Here is an 18,826-nt window from a genome sequence, read left to right as displayed (position 1 = left end):
AGTTTAAAAGACAACAAGTATGGGAGCTTGTACCACTGCCAAAGGATATTTGTCCAACATTTTATCAACATATCTTATAGTCAACCCCGTGTTTCATCAGCGCACCAAACACTTAAAGATCGACTTGCATTTTATTCGTGACATGGTTTTGGAGGGTATTTTACATGTTCAGTATGTTTTCACTACACTTCAGATTGCAGTTCTTTTGACCAAAGGATTGTCTGGCATTTGTTTTGATAGTCTACGGTCCAAGCTTCACGTGGATGCTCCCGGTTCAGCTTCAGGGTGCATATTAGTCTTTAAATATATGTGAGTATTTTTACAGCTCTACACGGTTAGTTAGTTCTTCTGGTATTTGAGTTGGTTTAGAGCTCCATTGTATTACTTATCCAATATATAGGAGAGTTTATCTTATTGTATGAATGATTTTGATTCTTCCTGATATGTGACAGTTTAGTTTGCTTCCTCTTTCATCATTATATGCACACAGGTGAGTTGATCAGCTAGTAAAGAAGAAGAGACATCACTAGATAAAATGACAATGGCGAGAATGAATTTGGAGACAGGGTTTTACTGAAAACCTTTTTATAAAACCACGGTAGTTATTTAATTATTTTTTTTTTTTTTAGTGACACTACCAAATGAAGTCCTTAGATTATTAACTCTTAGTCTTATCCTAAAAGATAGGATGACACTAAATACAAATACACACTTCAATTTTTCAAAAGAAATTCAGTAACTAATTTGTTAAAGTTGAGATAAGAGGATCCACCATTGACCACTGCTTCTTTAGCTTTCTTTTGTAACTCCAAAACCTTGGCTTTCATCATCTTTCCTTTCCCCCCATCTATCAATTCCCTCACTTGTGCCTCCACATCCTTTCTTTTCACATTTGTATCGATTTCCATCCCAATCTCCCACTCCACACAACTGTACCGACAATTTGTTTGTTGTTCTGCAAAAAATGGCCAACAAAGAACCGGAACGCCACTACTAATGCTCTCAAGTGTTGAGTTCCATCCACTGTGTGTTAAGAATCCTCCGATTGCAGGGTGTTTTAAAACCTGTAATTATATAATTATATATATAATTTAACCGTTAGAGTTTTTAATATTAATTTCATATGTCATGCATGTCAAAACATTATTTTATTTTCAAGTAATAAGCTTCTTATAAGTATACTGATTTTTTTAACTTTTATGCATGTTTAAGGCAAGCATTTGTGCATTCTCCTCTTCATTCCATGATCGTTTTTAAGCTACCCTTTTTTGAATAAGAAAACTAAGTCTTTTAAAAATTAAATTCATAGATCTCGGGGTCATAACATTACTATGCATGACTCTTTGAACTCGGCTTACTAGGTCCACAGCCTCTGGCACAGAGAAACCGAAAGTATCAAAAACGAATGGGATAAACACGTGCTGGTTGTCAAGGCATGTTTTCTCGTGTTTTGTCACTTTGCCCGAAGCAGCTTTCAAAGCAGCCTAACCCTCCGTGAAAACACTACCCCTAAGCCCACAAGGGGGGACACCCTGTTAGATCCACACGCGTGTTTTCTAAGTATACTTATTTTATTTTTCCAAACTCTTTAACTATAATCGCTGTTACAAGATTCTAAAAAAATACTGAAACATTAAGTACTGCCAAGTTATTAACATGTGATAATCTGTCTATTCATCCCTAGGTAATGAACATGTGAATAAAAATATGTTTATCTGAATTTTGAAAGAGACGCATGCTAGCATGAGGTGACTGTTTGTTCTCCTGTTAAATTTTTATATTCTAAAGAATACAAAATGAATTTACCTGTTCTTGAGGACACCAACTAGTGATCATGCCTCTCCCTTTAGTCTCATCTAGGAACTCCGGTGGCATCACCACCTCATTTCCGCCAACGATGTCGGGCCTGGTTATCCATAAGAAATCCTTCTTGCTATTAGCGAGTCCCCATCCGAACTCAATTAGTTGTTCCTTCGTCATTACTGTAATACTTCCAAAGTTCACGAAAACAACTGAGCCATCGTCTTTCGTATCAAGCCAATGGATGCAACTCGCGTCTTCTTTCCAAAGATTGGACCCAACTTGTTTGACCCCTTCATCATGCAGATGTTGTTGCATCAGGTGTAGTGGCCCCACAGTGATAATTCGAGGGTTCCGCGCAGTTAAAGGTTTAACACTGTCTTGTTCCAAGGCATCAAATGTATTGAGCACAACAGCTGAGCCTCTCGGTAGAGCCTCAGCCTGAGTCATGATATAGTTGAGCAAGATGTCATTTATGTCTGTGGTTCGAATGAAGCTTGGAAAATCCCTTAACCGAATGTTATTCATACCGGGAATCCAATCTAAGCTTGTTTCTAAATACCCATTTGTTATGTAATCCATATCTAAAAACAATATAATGAAGAAAGTTAATTTTACAACCAAAGCAAAATAAATAAAAGAAAAACACTAAAATGGTCATTGTAACCAAATAGTTTGATAAAATAAACTTGAATTTTTAAAATTTACAGTCAACCACTATTTGAGAAGTGTTTCATGCCGCAATAGGTTTCAGTTATGGCTTAACAAATTCCAATATCAGCGTAACAATTTTTACATCTGGCGTAAAATAGACTATTTTATAAAAGTAGTCGATTAAAATAGCCATTCTGCTGATTTTCCCGAAATACAATACAGCCGGTATTAAAAACCAAATGATGTATTCACAAATCTTAAAATTCTTAGAATTTTTTTTTTTTTTTTTTTTTTTTTGAATGGCAACGGAATCATCTCATTCAAACAAACAAGTATCATCTTAGAAAATGTTAAAATGTTCTTTGAAACAAAATATATGATTACTTTTTATGTTTATTCTAAATGCACTATGCTCTAGTTACTAGTTACACCCTACTCTATGAAATTAATTAAACTTAAGTCAGACTATGCGGTATGGGAACCGGCCTAGGGCCGGCGGGCTCCGGTGCCGGGCCAGCACGCCGCCCCCTAGGGCTCCCCTGTCGTCTCCGTCAAGCCATCGACGCCCAAGACGGGCCACCCCTTCTCCCACACACATATACATACAACTAGGGGTGCAAACGAACCGAGCCGAGCCCGAGCTTGACCAGGCTCGAGCTCGAGCTCGAGCTCGAGCTCGATTAACTTTATGTGAGCTCGGGCTCGAGCTCGGCTCGATTCGAGCTTTAATTTGTTTTCAACGCTCTAGCTCGGCTCGTTTGTATTTTCTCAAGCTCGAGCTCGGCTCGTTTATTATCTATTAATTAATATATTAAATAAAAATAATATAAATAATAGACTTTTTAGGCTCGTGAGCTCAATAAGTGAAGTTCGGGCTCGAGCTCGTTTACTAAATAAGCTTATTTTTATGTTCGAGGTCGGATTGTAAACAAGTTTGAATAAGCTCGGCTCGACTCGGCTCGTTTACACTAAGGCTCGATAAGGCTCGACGAAATTAACGAGCTTCACATGCGAGGCTCGAGCTCGGGTTCGGGCTCGATAAACAGACGAGCTTTATTTTAGGCTCAAGCTCGGCTCGGGCTCGATAAGGCTCGGCTCGTTTTGAGATTTTTCTCGAGCCGATCTCGAGTAGCTCACGAGCCGCTCGGCTCGTTTGCACCCCTACATACAACACACATATATCTATTGAGGCTCATCCGGTCATCCCCACACCCTAGGTTCATTCCCTTCAAGCTCATAGTCACACCCGTTTACGTGGACGCCTACGTAACGAATCCTCCAATAAAATTGATTCTCTTTCATATTAATTATATTATATTAATTATAGTCTTTATTTATTTTCCTTTTTGTAATATACAACGAATTACATGAAATTCAACGTTTAGAATGTTTTAAAATAAAGAAAAACTAATATAGGTTTTCATTCTGTATGTCATTCTTAAAATGAATTATTAATCCTTCAGAAACTTATATTTATTTTTTAAAATTAAATTGAATATTCAGTAAATTTATTGTGTTGTTGTAAATAAATTATTATGTCATTAATTTAAGTTTATTCAGTAAGATTATAAGAAGAGAAACAACCAACTATTTAGCAAAAAAATATTTTATAATTTTACTGTTATATGTTTTTCTGTTATTTTTTCAATGAGATCGGTCTTAGTTAAAATATTTCAATAACTTTTTCAGTTTTGATAAAATAAAATATTTACTTTTGAAAATAAATTTTAGAAAATAAACATTTAACTTTTTCAACTACTTAGCAAAATTATTTCATAACTTTTTTAGTTTTGATAAAAAAAAAACTTTTACTTTTGAAAATGAATTTTAGAAAATAAACATTTACATTTTCCTAAACTTTTTAAATTCTTTTTTCATTTTTTAATGAAATCGGTATTTTAAAATATATATTTATAAGTTATCTCTTGGTTTTAATGCTAATAAAAAAAAACGTTTTTGGAATATTTTTAGAACAAATATTTGGGGTAATTAATGCTTATGTAATAATCAATAAATGATTAGAAAGTTAATAATTGATAATGCATAAAATGTGATAGGATAAAATGATTTATTGATAGTTTTTATAGGGTAGGATTAGAGGTGCACAAACCGGTTAATTTTAATAACCGGTTCGGTTAACCAGTTATACCGGTTAATTTGACTTTTTGACTTTAACCGGTTAATGCTTTAACCGGTTATTACTTTAACCGGTTCTTTTTTTAACTGGTCCTGTTAATTACTTTAACCGGTTTCGGTTAATTAACCGGTTATTTTCGGTTATTAACCGTTTTTTTTTTTTTTGCCTTTTTTTTGAATTTTTCGGTTATTTTTTCGGTTAACCAGTCTATCAGTTAAAAAACCGGTTTAAAAAAACCGGTTAATAACCGGTTATTATACTAAACACTTATAATCGGTTACTAACCTACGCTTAAATAACCGGCTGGACCGGTTATTCCTAAATCGATTATTAACCGGTTACGGTTTCAGTTAATAACCGGTTACGTTTAATTAACCGGTTAGTTTGTGCACCTCAAGGTAGGATATGGTATGTAAATAGCAACTCTCATTTTTTATAAGAGCAAACCCAATGCATCATATTTAGCTATGCATTTGGGTGATGTGGCAAACAAAAATCATATTTTTTTTTCAAATGGGTGTATTTAAAAAAATTATTTATCAAAATCCATACTTTAAAAACTATTTATCAAAATAGGTGTTTAAAAAAAAACTTGTTTCTCTCTCTACATCTAATTGCATAAATCTAATTCAGATATACCTAAATAAAAGTTCATACTATATTTTAAGAATAGTTATTAGGGAATATGCCACAGAATAGTAATAAAGTTTTAGGAGTGTTCCAATTAGGTCACTAATAATATTTATTGTTCTATTAGATCATTCAACTTTATTTTGGTGTTCTAATGCTAATCATTTTACCTGAATAGTAGGTCATAATCCTATATGACATTTATTTAACTTTAAAAAAAAACTTGATAACATGGAATAAAAAAAAAGAAATATAATAGATCAAAACAAAATCAAAACCCAAAAGGATCAAATATTACAAATCGTAAATCAAATCAAATCAAATCAAATATAAAAAAATTACAAACAAATCAAAACCCAAAACAATCATCAATAACAATTGTAAACCCTACCCTGCATTCGTACGTGATTCTACTTTATTCGCACTACAGGTTTGTGTTTTGAACGAGATTCAGATCTCGTTAGGGCTGAGTTTCGGCGATTTGCATGGACGTATTTTGGTGTATTATGACCCGTTTGGACGTATTTGGTTTATTTTGACTCGTTTGGACGTATTTGGTGTATTAAGACCCGTTTTGGCATTCTATTTGTAGTGGGAGAATGCCTAAAGTTGAAATTTTATCATTAGTTGTTTATCTTCTTTTATAACTTTTTAGATATTTAAAAAAAACACATTTTTTTATTTTTTTCACATTTTTTTAACTTTTCTACAATTTAAAAAAAAAATCAAACCTATTTCGCATTTCTTTCTAATCCATTTGGCATTTATGTGCCATGTCAACAAATTTTTTAAATAAAACACCTAAATAAATGCCATGTAGGATGGATGACCTTCTATTTAGGTAAAATATCTAGTATTGAAACATCAAATGAAAGTTGAATGACCCAATTGGAACAAAAAAAAATTATGAGTGACCTAATTAGAACACTCTTGAAACTTGATTACTATTGTACAAAGTTAACCCTAGTTATTATTAATCTTAGGTTTTATTTTTATTCTTTTAAATAACGTTTTTCTGCCTTTTTAACTTTTTGTCACGCTCCGATATTCCCACATAATCTGGTGGGCCCCGGCTGAAAATACGGCTCCTTTGATGGAGGCTGTTGTGGTAGGAGGGAGTGAACTCGAATTTCCACTGGCCCCACCATTCTTGAAATTCATCGGGACCTTGGTAAGGAGATCCCGCGAAAGAAGAACCACTAGAGATGTCAATGGGATGCGTAGGCGTCCTAGAAGGTGGCATAGCTGGATCTAGATCTTCATCCACATCCATGTCTTTAGGAAAATGGTCTTCGGGACCCAACAGGTTATGACCTGCTGGAGAGTTAATGTAGTCGTTTGGGTCAAAGTGACCCTGAGAATGAGAGTGGTGAGAATGCAGCGAATGCTGTGAGTGGTAGGACTCATGCGATTGCTGAGGCCCAAACGAATGGTGATACGGTGGCGATGTGCTCAATGAGACGGACCGCCTTGCAGGTTCTAACGAGTGTCTCCAATCCTCGTAGGGATCGGAACTAAATGAAGCTGATGGTGTACGGCGGTGTGACGGCCCCGCCTGACTCGATGGTCCTCCTCTCATTGGACCTTTGCCCTTTCCAGCTCGAACTCTTGGAGGCATCTTCTAAGTTTAAACCTGTCAAAAACAAGAAAACAATATATATAAACCAAACAAAGATTAGGATTAATCGTAGGTCATTTGGCTAGACTCGGAAGTCTAAGGAATGTGCTAATGTGTCATTGAGATTAAACACAAAAGGCTAGTGTTTAGTTCACTCAATGTTGGCTCTGATACCAACCTTTGTTGAAACGGGGTGATTGATCAAACATGATCTGCTTGGGTGGTTCACTCTTTTGGTTTGATGAATTAACAGATCCATCCTTCTTTGATGTATGCGGTTTAGAATGGGACTTAGAGTGAGATTTGGAGCTAGTAGCACTCGACTCCTTCAGCACTTTGTCTACAGCTTTGGTAACAGCTGTATCGAATCATGGCCTGTAAGTCAGCGCCAGTTATATTTAGTCCTGTAGCATTATTCCCTTCAGCTGTGTGGTTGTGTGGTTCGTCGGAATTAATCATGATGAAGCTTTGAATGTTATATATAACAATAACTTGTTTAGTTGCAATATAATGAATCATCATATTCGATGATTAACTAGCCATGGTATAAATAAACCATATAGGCTAATAATTTTAACATTTCTAAAGAATGTTTATTTTGAAATTATTTTATTATAGTTAGCCTAGGTTACAAAAGAACCATCAAAGACATTTAGATAGGATATAATCCTTTATATATTAGAGAGGGGAACATATGTCACAGCTGTCATTGTCGTATTAGACATTATTATATAGCACGAAGGCTCGTCTCAAAGGACATTCATTATATCGCACAAAAAGGCCTTGTCACTTGGATGATTTGAAATATAAGACACAATCTTATTAGATTGGGCTTTAAGGTTTGAACATAGTTCTTCACCTTTGACAGAGAGTCATAGACTACGACTGTCTTCGTTATGAAAAACAATATAACTTGGCCCGTAGGCAAAACAAATAACATCACTAATGGATGTTTTAATATGAACATCATATTCGATGATATCAGCCATGATTCATATTGATCACTTAGGCTATATAAAGGCTTGGAAAAATCCAAGTACTTTGACGGCTGGTGTGGTTTCTCAAGTCACACTGCTAGGAGTGTTAACATGTTCTGGATGTTAACAAGGATTTATTGTCTTAAGAGTGTTTTACCATTATAGCCATGTTCATATTGACATATACGCTAGGTTATACCATTAAGAAGATCTTTTGGAATTTCTAAGCAGATCAATAGAAATTGAAATGATTTTTTGGATAATGATATATTGAATATACATATAAATGACAATATAAATTCCAAAAGAAAATTTCAATTAATAAAAACTTAGGTTACAAAATCGCCCTAAACGGGTCTTTTGAATAACATAATTTGTCTACGCAAGGACTAAAAAGAAAAACAAGTCCACGCAGGGACTAATACTGAAAGAAAATGTCCACGCAGAGACTTAATTCTAAATAACAAATATAAGATAAAAATAAAATCTTCAATCTTCATCTCTCTTCCCCTTAATAAATTTTGAAAGTATCTTAAGAAACTTAGTGGTCTTCCTTTCACCCATGTCCTCAACATTCAACATTTTCCACCCTTTGTAAAATTTCTAGCTGTTGGAGTGGTAGTTGTTGTTGAGGTGGAAGGTGAGGTTGAGGTTGTGGTTATGGCTGAGGGTATTGATACCCATAGGTAGGATACCCAGTTGGGTATGCAGGAGGGAAAGGTGAGGGGTATAAAGCATTATAAACGGTCGCTTCAACGTATGGGTCACAAGCGGGTGGTTGATAGTTGTAACCCATAGGAGCTTGAGGTTCGAACGGGTTAAACCCATTCGCAGCTGGGTATATGGGAATTGGGTTTTCAAAACCCAATGGGGGTTATTGTTGCGCGAAAATGGCAGGTGTGGTGTCGATTACCGGCGCTGCATTCGAAGGTCCACCCATTTGTGGATCTTTGGGGATAGGAGGATAGTTGCTTGAAGCTTGGGGCAAAAGTGGCCGGTGAGAGGAACAACCTCCACCACCTCCAGAACCACTGAGGAGGAGAAGGAACGCATGAATGTCTGTGCGTGGGGGCCCACGATTTAGTTCGCCCCAAGCTTCAAGCAACTATCCTCCTATCCCCGAAGATCCACAAATGGGTGGACCTTCGAACACCGCGCCGGTAATCGACACCACACCGGCCACTTTCGCGCAACAACAACCCCATTAGGTTTTGAAAACCCAATTCCCACATACCCAGCTGCGACAGGGTTTAACCCGTTCGAACCACAAGCTCCTACGAGTTACAACTATCAACCACCCGCTTACGACCCATACGTTGAAGCAGTCGTCCATAATGCTTTATACCCTTCACCTATCCCTCCTGCATACCCAACTGGGTATCCTACCTATAGGTATCAATACCCTCAACCTCACCCTCTACCTCAACAACAAATAGAAATTTTACAAAGGGTGGAAAATGTTGAATGTCGAGTGGACAGGGGTGAAAGGAAGACCACTAAGTTTCTTAAGAGACTTTCAAAATTTATTAAGTGGAAGAGGGATGAAGATTGAAGATTTTATTTTTATCTTATATTTGTTATTTAGAATTAAGTCTCTGCATGGACATTTTATTTCAGTATTAGTCCCTACATGGACTTGTTTTTCTTTTTAGTCCCTACATGGACAAATTATGTTATTCAAAAGACCCGTTTAGGGCGATTTTATAACCTAAGTTTTTATTAATGAAAATTTTCTTTTGGAATTTATACTGTTATTTATATGTATATTCAATACATCATTATCCAAACAATCATTTCAATTTCTATAGATCTGCTTAAAAATTCCAAAAGATCTTGTTAATGGTGCAACCTAACATATATGTCAATATGAATATGGCTATAATGGTAAAACCCTATTAAAACAATAAATCCTTGTTAACATCCAGAACATGTTAACACTCCTGCCAGTGTGACTTGAGAAACCACACCAGCCGTCAAAGTACTTGGATTTTTCCAAGCCTTTATATAGCCTAAGTGATCAATATGAATCATGGCTGATATCATCGAATATGTTGTTCATATTAAAACATCCATTAGTGATGTTATTTGTTTTGTCAACGGGCCAAGTTATATCGTTTTTCATAACGAAGACAGTCGTAGTCTATGACTCTCTGTCAAAAGGTGAAGAACTATGTTCAAACCTTAAAGCCCAATCTAATAAGATTGTGTCTTATATTTCAAATCGTCCAAGTGACAAGGCCTTTTTGTGCTATATAATGAATGACTTTCGAGATGAGCCTTTGTGCTATATAATAATGTCTATACGACAATGACAGCTTTGACATATCTTCCCATGTCTAATATATAAAGGATTATATCATATCTAAATGTCTTTAATGATTCTTTTGTAACCTATGCTAACTATAATAAAATAATTTCAAAATAAACATTCTTTAGAAATGTTAAAATTATTAGCCTATATGGTTTATTTATACCATGGCTAGTTAATCATCGAATATGATGATTCATTATATAGCACCTAAACAAGTTATTGTTATTTGATATATAGCATTCAAAGTTTCATCATGGTTAATTCGGACGAAGCACGCAACCACACAGCTGAAGGGAATAATGCTACAAGACTAAATATAACTGGCGCTGACTTACCGGCCATAATCGATACAGCTATTACCAAAGCTGTAGACAAAGTGCTGAAGGAGTCGAGTGCTACTCGCTCCAAATCTCACTCTGAGTCCCATTCTAAACCGCATACATCAAAGAAGGATGAATTTGTTGATTCATCAAACCAAAAGAGTGAACCACCCAAGCAGATCGTGTTTGATCAATCACCCCGTTTCAACAAAGGTTGGTATCAGAGGCAACATTGAGTGAATTAAACACTAGCCTTTTGTGTTTAATCTCAATGACACAGTAGCACATTCCTTAGACTTCTGAGTCTAGACAAAAGACCTAGGATTGATCCTAATCTTTGTTTGGTTTATATACATTGTTTTCTTGTTTTTGACAGGTTTAAACTTAGAAGATGCCTCTAAGAGTTCGAGGTGGAAATGGCCAAGGTCCAATGAGAGGTGGACCATCAAGTCAGGCGGGGCCGTCACACCGCCGTACACCATCAGCTTCATTTAGTTCCGATCCCTACGAGGATTGGAGACACTCGTTAGAATCTGCAAGGCGGTCCGTCTCATTGAGCACATCGCCATCGTATCACCATTCGTTTGGGCCGCAGCAATCGCATGAGTCCCATCACTCACAGCATTCGCTGCATTCTCACCACTCTCATTCTCAGGGTCACTTTGACCCAAACGACTACATTAACTCTCCAGCAGGTCATAACCTGTTAGGTCCCGAAGACCATTTTCCTGAAGACATGGATGTGGATGAAGATCCAGATCCAGCTATGCCACCTTCTAGGACGCCTACGCATCCCATTAACATCTCTAGTGGTTCTTCTTTCGCGGGATCTCCTTACCAAGGTCCCGATGAATTTCAAGAATCGTGGGGCCAGTGGAAATTCGAGTTCTCTCCCTCCTACCACAACACCCCACAACAGCCTCCATCAGAGGAGCCATACTTTCAGGCGGTGACACCACCGGGCCCACCAGATTATATGGAAATATCGGGGTGTGACACTTTTGCATCTATGTTTTCTTTAAATGAAAAAACACATTAAGTAGAATAGTACAATATGATGTGTTAAACTACTCTTGAGTATTTCTGAATATTACATAGCTATTGGATGCCTAATTTTGAGTTGATAAAATAATATTTGTAAATTAATCTATTATATATATATTGATTTCGAAGGACGATGAATATTAATTTTATTTTTATAGTAATATATAGTTTTTTTATTATTTTATTATTTAACATATTATAATAGTTTTTATTATATTTACTTTTAATAACATATTTTTCTTTTTTTTAAACATCTATTTCCTTTACCTTTTTTTATTAATTGTTTTTTTCTTTATTAACATATATTAATTTATCGATTAATTTGATACTTCTTTAATAGGTTGCGTTTATAACTTTTTCCTAAAAACTTAAGTACGTAGTTGTGCTTGATTTCTTTCCCTGACATTCCGTTATAAGTTTTGTTAAAATGAGGTTATACTCAAAATAAAGTATTTATTTGGTATCATAAAACCAGTGGCGGACCCAGAAATTATTTTCTGGGGGTGCGGATGAGGTGTTTAACCATATTTTCAAGGGGTGCGGTCGGGTTTTTTTGCCTAAACTATACACTAAAACTTTTTTTAAGGGGTGCGACCGCCCACCTTGGCCAAAGGGTAGGTCAGCCCCTGCATAAAACAGTACGTTGATAAACTAAATCGTTCTAATGGTTTGACTTTCTAAACCACATGCTTTATTTTCAAATCACGTTTGTTTTACATTATCATTTGTTCGGTTTCGCCGCAAAGTGCGATATAAAAAACTAGTAGGAATTAAAGTTTATTTTACATTCATACATACAAAATTATTAACAGAATCTTGTATAGAATGTGATACCAAACTACCATTTAATTTACTACCGTGTCGACATTGGTTCGATGCATAAAGGCACCAAACAAAATTGAGCTTCTGATAAAAAAAATTCTATTCTAAATGTAACTTCGCTTTCAAATATATAAATACCAGAATGTCAAGAAAATAATATGTTCTTCAGTTAATATTTAGTGTAGAGGGTTAATAAGTTTTTTAATGTTACTAAAATAAAAGGCAAACTAAATAAATCAGATTTTACTTTTTAACGTAATGTATATTCATCACAATAGAAAGCAAAAAAAAACTAAGAACAATTATTATTTTATAATTAATCACTGAAAAAGAAAAAAAACTAAGAATAATTATTATTTTATAATTAATTACTGAATTAGATTTTAAGAGAGAAACAAGTTTTTTTTTTAAACACCCATTTCAGTAAATAGTTTTTAAAATACCCATTTTGAGAAATAATTTTTTTAACTATACCCATTAATGAAAAATTAATTCATTTAATGTGTGTATTTCTTTCACTAGAAAAAGCAAACTAAAAGTAGTCCAACCTGCAAGTTAACTTCTTTTTTCAATTTATTTGAAATGAAACAACAGTTTTTTTCATCAATTGAAATAGTTTTGTTTCAAAAATTATTATTTTTTATTTCCCAAACGTTCATGGATTGTAAAAGACATTTTTTTATTTATCTTAACTGTACACATAATACTAAAAAAATTGCTATTCTTTATTACAAACTGTCAACCTATTTTTTTAGGAAAAAAAATTTTTTTTCCCTCAACGAGAAGTAAGTAAACAACACTATGTAAATAGCAGTGTGATTAATTAATTTATATAAATTTAATGATACAACAAAAGAAAATGGATTAAAAACAAAATGTAAAAAGATGTGAAAATATAAGTATTGATAAGAATATTTGTAGGGTTGGATATAAATTAAAGAGTTAATTACTGTTTTCGTTCATGTGATTTGTCAAAAATTACTATTTCAGTCCATTAGTTTAAAAATTGCGATTTCAGTCCCTGTGGTTTCACTTTCGTAACCATTTCAGTCCACCTCCGTTAACTCCATCCATTTATCGTTTCTTGAATTTCTAAATTTTTAATCCCTAGACACCACCTGAATTTACAACATGGACGTTTAAATTTTCATCACACTTATTTTTAAATTTATTTATTTTTAACAGAAACCTAGGCTCGGTTAGGTTTCTACGATAACTAAATCACAATCTACAACTTAGAGCCTTCTAGTGGGGTGTTATGTGCCCCTATAATGCCCCAATAACGCCCATAACACCACTACGAAGGGCGTTATGAGGCAAAAAAAAGGGAGCGAGCGCTATATATATGGTGCCGTAATGGGGGGAGGATTTCAAAAATGGACCAATAAAAAAAGCTAAGTATTTTTTTAATTAATTAATAAAATTAAAAATTAATAATTAGGTAATGATAGGTAGGGGCTTTATGACTACAGACTTTAGTGATATAACGCCCTATAAAGCCTCTGTGTGACGTGACACGACACGTGTCGCATAACGTCTCACAAGGGGCTTTATGACTACGGATGACCTTATGATTCAAGTCTTCAAACTTTTAATTGTAAGAAACACCAAATCACATTCATCTCCTTTTTTTCACTTTTCATTTTATTTCTCTATCATCTGGTCTTTGATTCCAAAATTATAGAGATCCGAAATAAAGACGTTGGGGTTCCTTTTGTTAAAAAAACAAAAATCAAGTTGGAAACAATGTAGCGGTCGTCTACGTGATTTTGAGTTGTAATGTACCATTGTAATTGTAATTTCTATATTGTAGATTCTGTTCATTTTATATTAGGGGAATTGGCCTGTAATAATCTCAACTATAGGTTATTGGTCATTTACACTCCCACCTTTAAATATTCCCCCACCAGTCACATCTTTCATCTATTTTTCCTACACCGGTCCCCCGTTAAAAAAACTTAACGGAGTTATGTTTTTTTTCCAAATTACAAACATTTTTACGGCTTTTGATCAGAACGACGATACGAATCCATTGATGTAAAACTTACCTCGAAACGGTGCTCCAAACGATGAAAACGACGCTTCAATTCGGGTGTTTAAAGTTTCCAATTAATAAAAATCAAGTCCTTTGGAGCACCATTTCGAGGTAAGTTTCACATCAATGGACTTGTATCGTTGTTTTGATCAAAAGCCCTAAAAAATTTGTTTGTAATTTGAAAAAAGCTTAACTCCGTTAATTTTTTTTAACGGGGGACCCGTATAGGAAAAGTAGGTGAAAGGTGAGACTGACGAGAGAGAATATTCAAAGGTAAAACTGTCAATAACCAATAACCTTTAATTGGGATTACTAAAGGTCAATTCCTCGACTTTTCAAAAAACAATCTACTTCATTCATGTCTGCTGCCCATTCTCTTGTACTACATGTACAATAGGTGATTTTCAGCCTTCAAATTCTTCTTTAAGGTTGAATTAATTATTTAAAATGTAAACCATGAAACCGTACTATCACCTTAGGCTAAAGGGTATGGTGATGGTCCTCCTTCAAGGGAGGAGGATCCGTCACGTAGGCGTCACATCATAGTCCTTCCAAGGATGGTCCATCCCATAAAAGTAGAGTATGGAGGATGGTCCTAGATGATCATACCCCACCACTTTTATGTTTTTTATTTTTTTAATCTTCCACTTTTTTTAATATTTAACAAATAAATTAAGAAAATATTTTCATTAAATATTAAAAAACAATAAATAAAATAAAGATAGAGATTGTGACACCCCAGGAAAACTAGTAAACAATATAGCTTACGTTAGTGAGTGCGTACCAAATTTCGGGACGAAATTTCTTTTTAGTTGGGGATACTGTGACAACTCGTATTTAGAACCTATTCTTGTGATTTATGTAACGTATGTGAACGATATGTGACCTTATGAAAGTGAGTGTTTATGTGAAAGTTATGTGTTATGTGCCTTAATGAATGAATGCATGTTATGTTATGTGCATGAATATGTATTACATGATCCGAACCACACAAGACCGAACCACACAAGACCCACTAGATCGCACAAGCACGTGATTGGGCCACATACCTTGAACGTAAACCGAACGGACAGCCCACGTTGGGCTCGGCCCATCTTGTTGATCGATTAGAATTAGGAATATTGTAACCATCTCTCAATTGTTGCAAAACACAACACACAAGTTTACAAACCCTAGCTACCTCTTTCTCTCCTCTCAAACTTGACGGCAAGCATCTTTTTCTCATCCGAAGATTGTTCCTCGGATCGGATCACCCTCTATTTCGGTTAGTGTTTTATTTATGATTTTCTTGTTGATTGATGTCATGATTCTATGTTTAGATTTAACCAATTAGGGTTGTATATGTGATGATGAGCTAGGAACCGTATGTGATATTCTTGTAAATGATATTGCATAATAACAAGCTAGAACCGATTTGATGTTATTAGGTTGCTAGGTCTTATGTTCGGATTGATTGGAGTGGTGATTCAAATTCCAAATGGATGTAATCGGATATGTTGATATGCATTAGTGTTAGGATGGTTGTTTATGATTGTTCATGATCAATTCGGATTAGGGTTCTTATGATTTAGTTTAAATTGCCTTGTTTGATCGATAATTGGTTGGTTTAGAAACTGTTGGTGTGATTGATTATCATAAAATAAGGAAACTGTTAATCTGGGTCAAACACATTAAATTGGGATTGGTAAATGGTTGCATGAAACTAGGAAAGTGTAACTAATCATACAAGCCCCCTTGATCGTACAAGGGACTTCGGTCGCACAAGGATAAACGCACAAAAATGTGAGCGCACAAGACGCCTCAGTCGCACAAGAACCAACGAACCGTACAAGTTGTTTGTTATGCTGTTGGCCCGAGCAGCCCAAACCCCCTAGTCGCACAACCCGAGCAGATCGCACAAGTCTGCTCGGATCGCACAAATCAATTATACGTTATTTGTTGGGCCAATATGTTATGCTCCGTCATGAGGCCCAGGTCGCGAACACACGACCCAACCGGATCGCACATGATGTTCGGATCGCACAAGATCGCTTACTTAGATTGTTCTGTTGTTTGGGCCGGGCTTATTGGACCGCACAACATGCTGTGGATCGCACAAGGCTGTGCCGATCGCACAACATGTTGGGCCGGATATTTATAGGCTGATTTGTTATTCGCACAAGTTGAATGGATTGTTATGACTGTTACTTGGTTGCCTAGATCAATACGTGATTAGTAACATGTTAACTTGTATGATCTATATGTGCATTACGTGAACCAAACCTGACTTGTATGATAAACGTGCTAGGACGTGGTTGAACACATTGTAGCTTAACTGAACTTTTTGTGTATCATACCGAGCAACCCCAGGTGAGTTCATTGCATTTTCTCAAGCATGCGTCCCGGTGGTTTGGGACAACTGGTAAACATTTGGAAGGGAAACATTGGGTAAACAACTTAATCGGTTTTGGTTATTGCCTGGAGGGCAATGGGGGTAATTAGTGGATAGCGCTATTAGGTGGGAAACCTCACACCGGGCCGTAAGGACGGGCGTGAACTAATTATCTGAGTAGGGCTATGGTTGTTAGAGGCACACTCCTCGGATACATATGGGCACACTCCCTAGGGTATCTAACGATGGCAACATAGCAATCAGTCGTTAAGGGGTACCCACTCCCCGGATACACATGGGCACACTCCCTAGGGTATCTAACATGAGCCACATCGTAACGCAACATTGAAACGCATTAACATACATCTGGTAACTCAACACGTTAACAAAACCTTGAACTCACCAGCGTAGTCTGACACACTTGTTTGCATGCTTGTAGGTCGTTAACCTTGGAACATGGACTTGCTATCTGGGAGTGCTGGAGTAGTCATGGATCGAAGCTATTGGTTTACTTATATTGATACATTGGTTTTAAGTTTATTTTGAAACGATTGCTAAACGACTTATCATATGCTTCCGCTACACGACTTTTATGAATTAATATTGTGTTTGACATTTAATCTTGGCCATTAATGACATGTTTTATTTAAGTATTTACTATTGGTTCAATGTGATTGGTGGCTCAGACTCTGATGTGTACCACGCCTCGCGGGGTTTCCGCAGGTGGTATTTTGGGGGTGTTACAGAGATTATGTGAAGTTCAAATCAACCCTTTTTTACTTTTCTTCTTCTTTGTTAACACGTCACTCAACCTCTGCAAAGAGATAATACTTTTTTTTTTAAGGTTCTTTCACCTTCTTCTACACAATAAACCCTAAATGACCTGCAACTCCTATTTTTCTTCTCTCAAACTACATAACCCCACATCCCCACATCTCATCTTTTCTCTGATTCTCCTTTTTTTATTTTACAAACGGTCATCATCGAATGTGGGGATTTTTTGTCTTGACATGGCCCGTCTCCAGCGTCTTCCTCTCGACGTTGAGGACGAGGACGATCCGGGGCGGCGTGGTGTTGTGAACGGCGACGGGGCTGGACGGGTGGGGACAGTCCCCATACCCACCAGCCTAAGAATTTGCATTTACATCTAGTAAAAACTAATCAAGTCTTTAATTTGAAATGTATTTAAATTTCAGAAATATTTGTATTCAATCTTTAATGACCTGAGATAAAAACTTTCCAAAACATGGTTTTCTATTTTTCCAAAAAGATTGAAAAGAGATCTGCCAAAAGAACATGCATGCATGACACGAGAACAAAAACAGTATGTTGTACCTTTGAGAGGAATATAGCCCTTTTGAATAAGATCACGATAGTGAGCGTAAGCCAAAAGCCCACAAGCACTCGAGGTCCAAAAGAGTACATCTGGCAACCCAAACTTCTCAGCAGCTTTGAGAGTAAAACTCATTGCCCCATCGGAAACAATACATGTCACTTGTGGCACATCAGATGCATCATTAAGCCTTGTAATAAGCTCACAGAAAGGTTCCAAGCAGTGCTTTGGAATGGATACACAGAGGTCTGGGCTTGACTGGGTGGAATCGGCATCAGATGGTGGAAGACCATCAGGAATGGAGTAGAAACGGAAGTCTGGCAGGCCATCGAGGGCGGAGGGACCTCGGGATCTAAGAAATCGCTTATGGTTGTAATGGGTGTTTACAAAGGAGATGTGGAATCCCTTTAAGTGAAGGAGCTTAGCAAGTTTCATCATGGGGTTGATGTGGCCTTGTGCTGGGTAGGGGATGAATATGGCATGTGGCTTTTCCATTTCTACTAGGAAACCCCTTTGAGGAAATACTACAGTGTTTGTGCAAGTGTGTGTTTAGGTGATATCACTGCTGTGAATAAATAGATGAGTTGCTTGACAATTATATTGGAGGAAAAGTTTGGCAAAATATATAAATGGTTGCTTGATAGTTGATATCCATAGACGTGTTTGCTAACTTAACACGTGTAATATATATACACACCAATAATACTAAAATAGTACGATACGATGCGATACAATATGATATGATACGATACGATAAGATAAGATGTCATACGA

The 18,826-nt window shown here is 36.1% G+C and overlaps 1 protein-coding gene across 1 annotated transcript; it reads right to left on the bottom strand.

The window, feature by feature from the left end:
- Nucleotides 1–713: 713 nt before the first annotated feature.
- LOC110875613 (UDP-glycosyltransferase 85A8) lies at nucleotides 714–18,556 on the bottom strand. The gene is made up of 3 exons (XM_022123814.2): nucleotides 18,055–18,556; nucleotides 1,807–2,384; nucleotides 714–1,064 (listed from the first exon to the last, which is right to left on the bottom strand). Exons 1-3 carry the CDS (start codon nucleotides 18,545–18,547, stop codon nucleotides 714–716), a joined length of 1,422 nt encoding a protein of 473 aa, XP_021979506.2. The 5' UTR covers nucleotides 18,548–18,556.
- Nucleotides 18,557–18,826: the final 270 nt, after the last annotated feature.

Source organism: Helianthus annuus, chromosome 11, assembly GCF_002127325.2.
Source record: "Helianthus annuus cultivar XRQ/B chromosome 11, HanXRQr2.0-SUNRISE, whole genome shotgun sequence".
Lineage (NCBI taxonomy): Eukaryota > Viridiplantae > Streptophyta > Magnoliopsida > Asterales > Asteraceae > Helianthus > Helianthus annuus.
Note: the sequence above shows the minus strand (reverse complement) of the source record. Positions and strands in the feature narration are given on the sequence as shown.

Coding starts and splice junctions, on each gene's coding strand:
- LOC110875613 (XM_022123814.2), bottom strand. CDS start 18,547: ATGGAAAAGCCACATGCCATATTCATCCCCTACCCAGCACAAGGCCAC. Junction 2,385..18,054: donor GGGCTATATTCCTCTCAAAG/GTACAACATACT, acceptor TATTGTTTTTAG/ATATGGATTACATAACAAAT. Junction 1,065..1,806: donor GTTGGTGTCCTCAAGAACAG/GTAAATTCATTT, acceptor ATATAATTACAG/GTTTTAAAACACCCTGCAAT.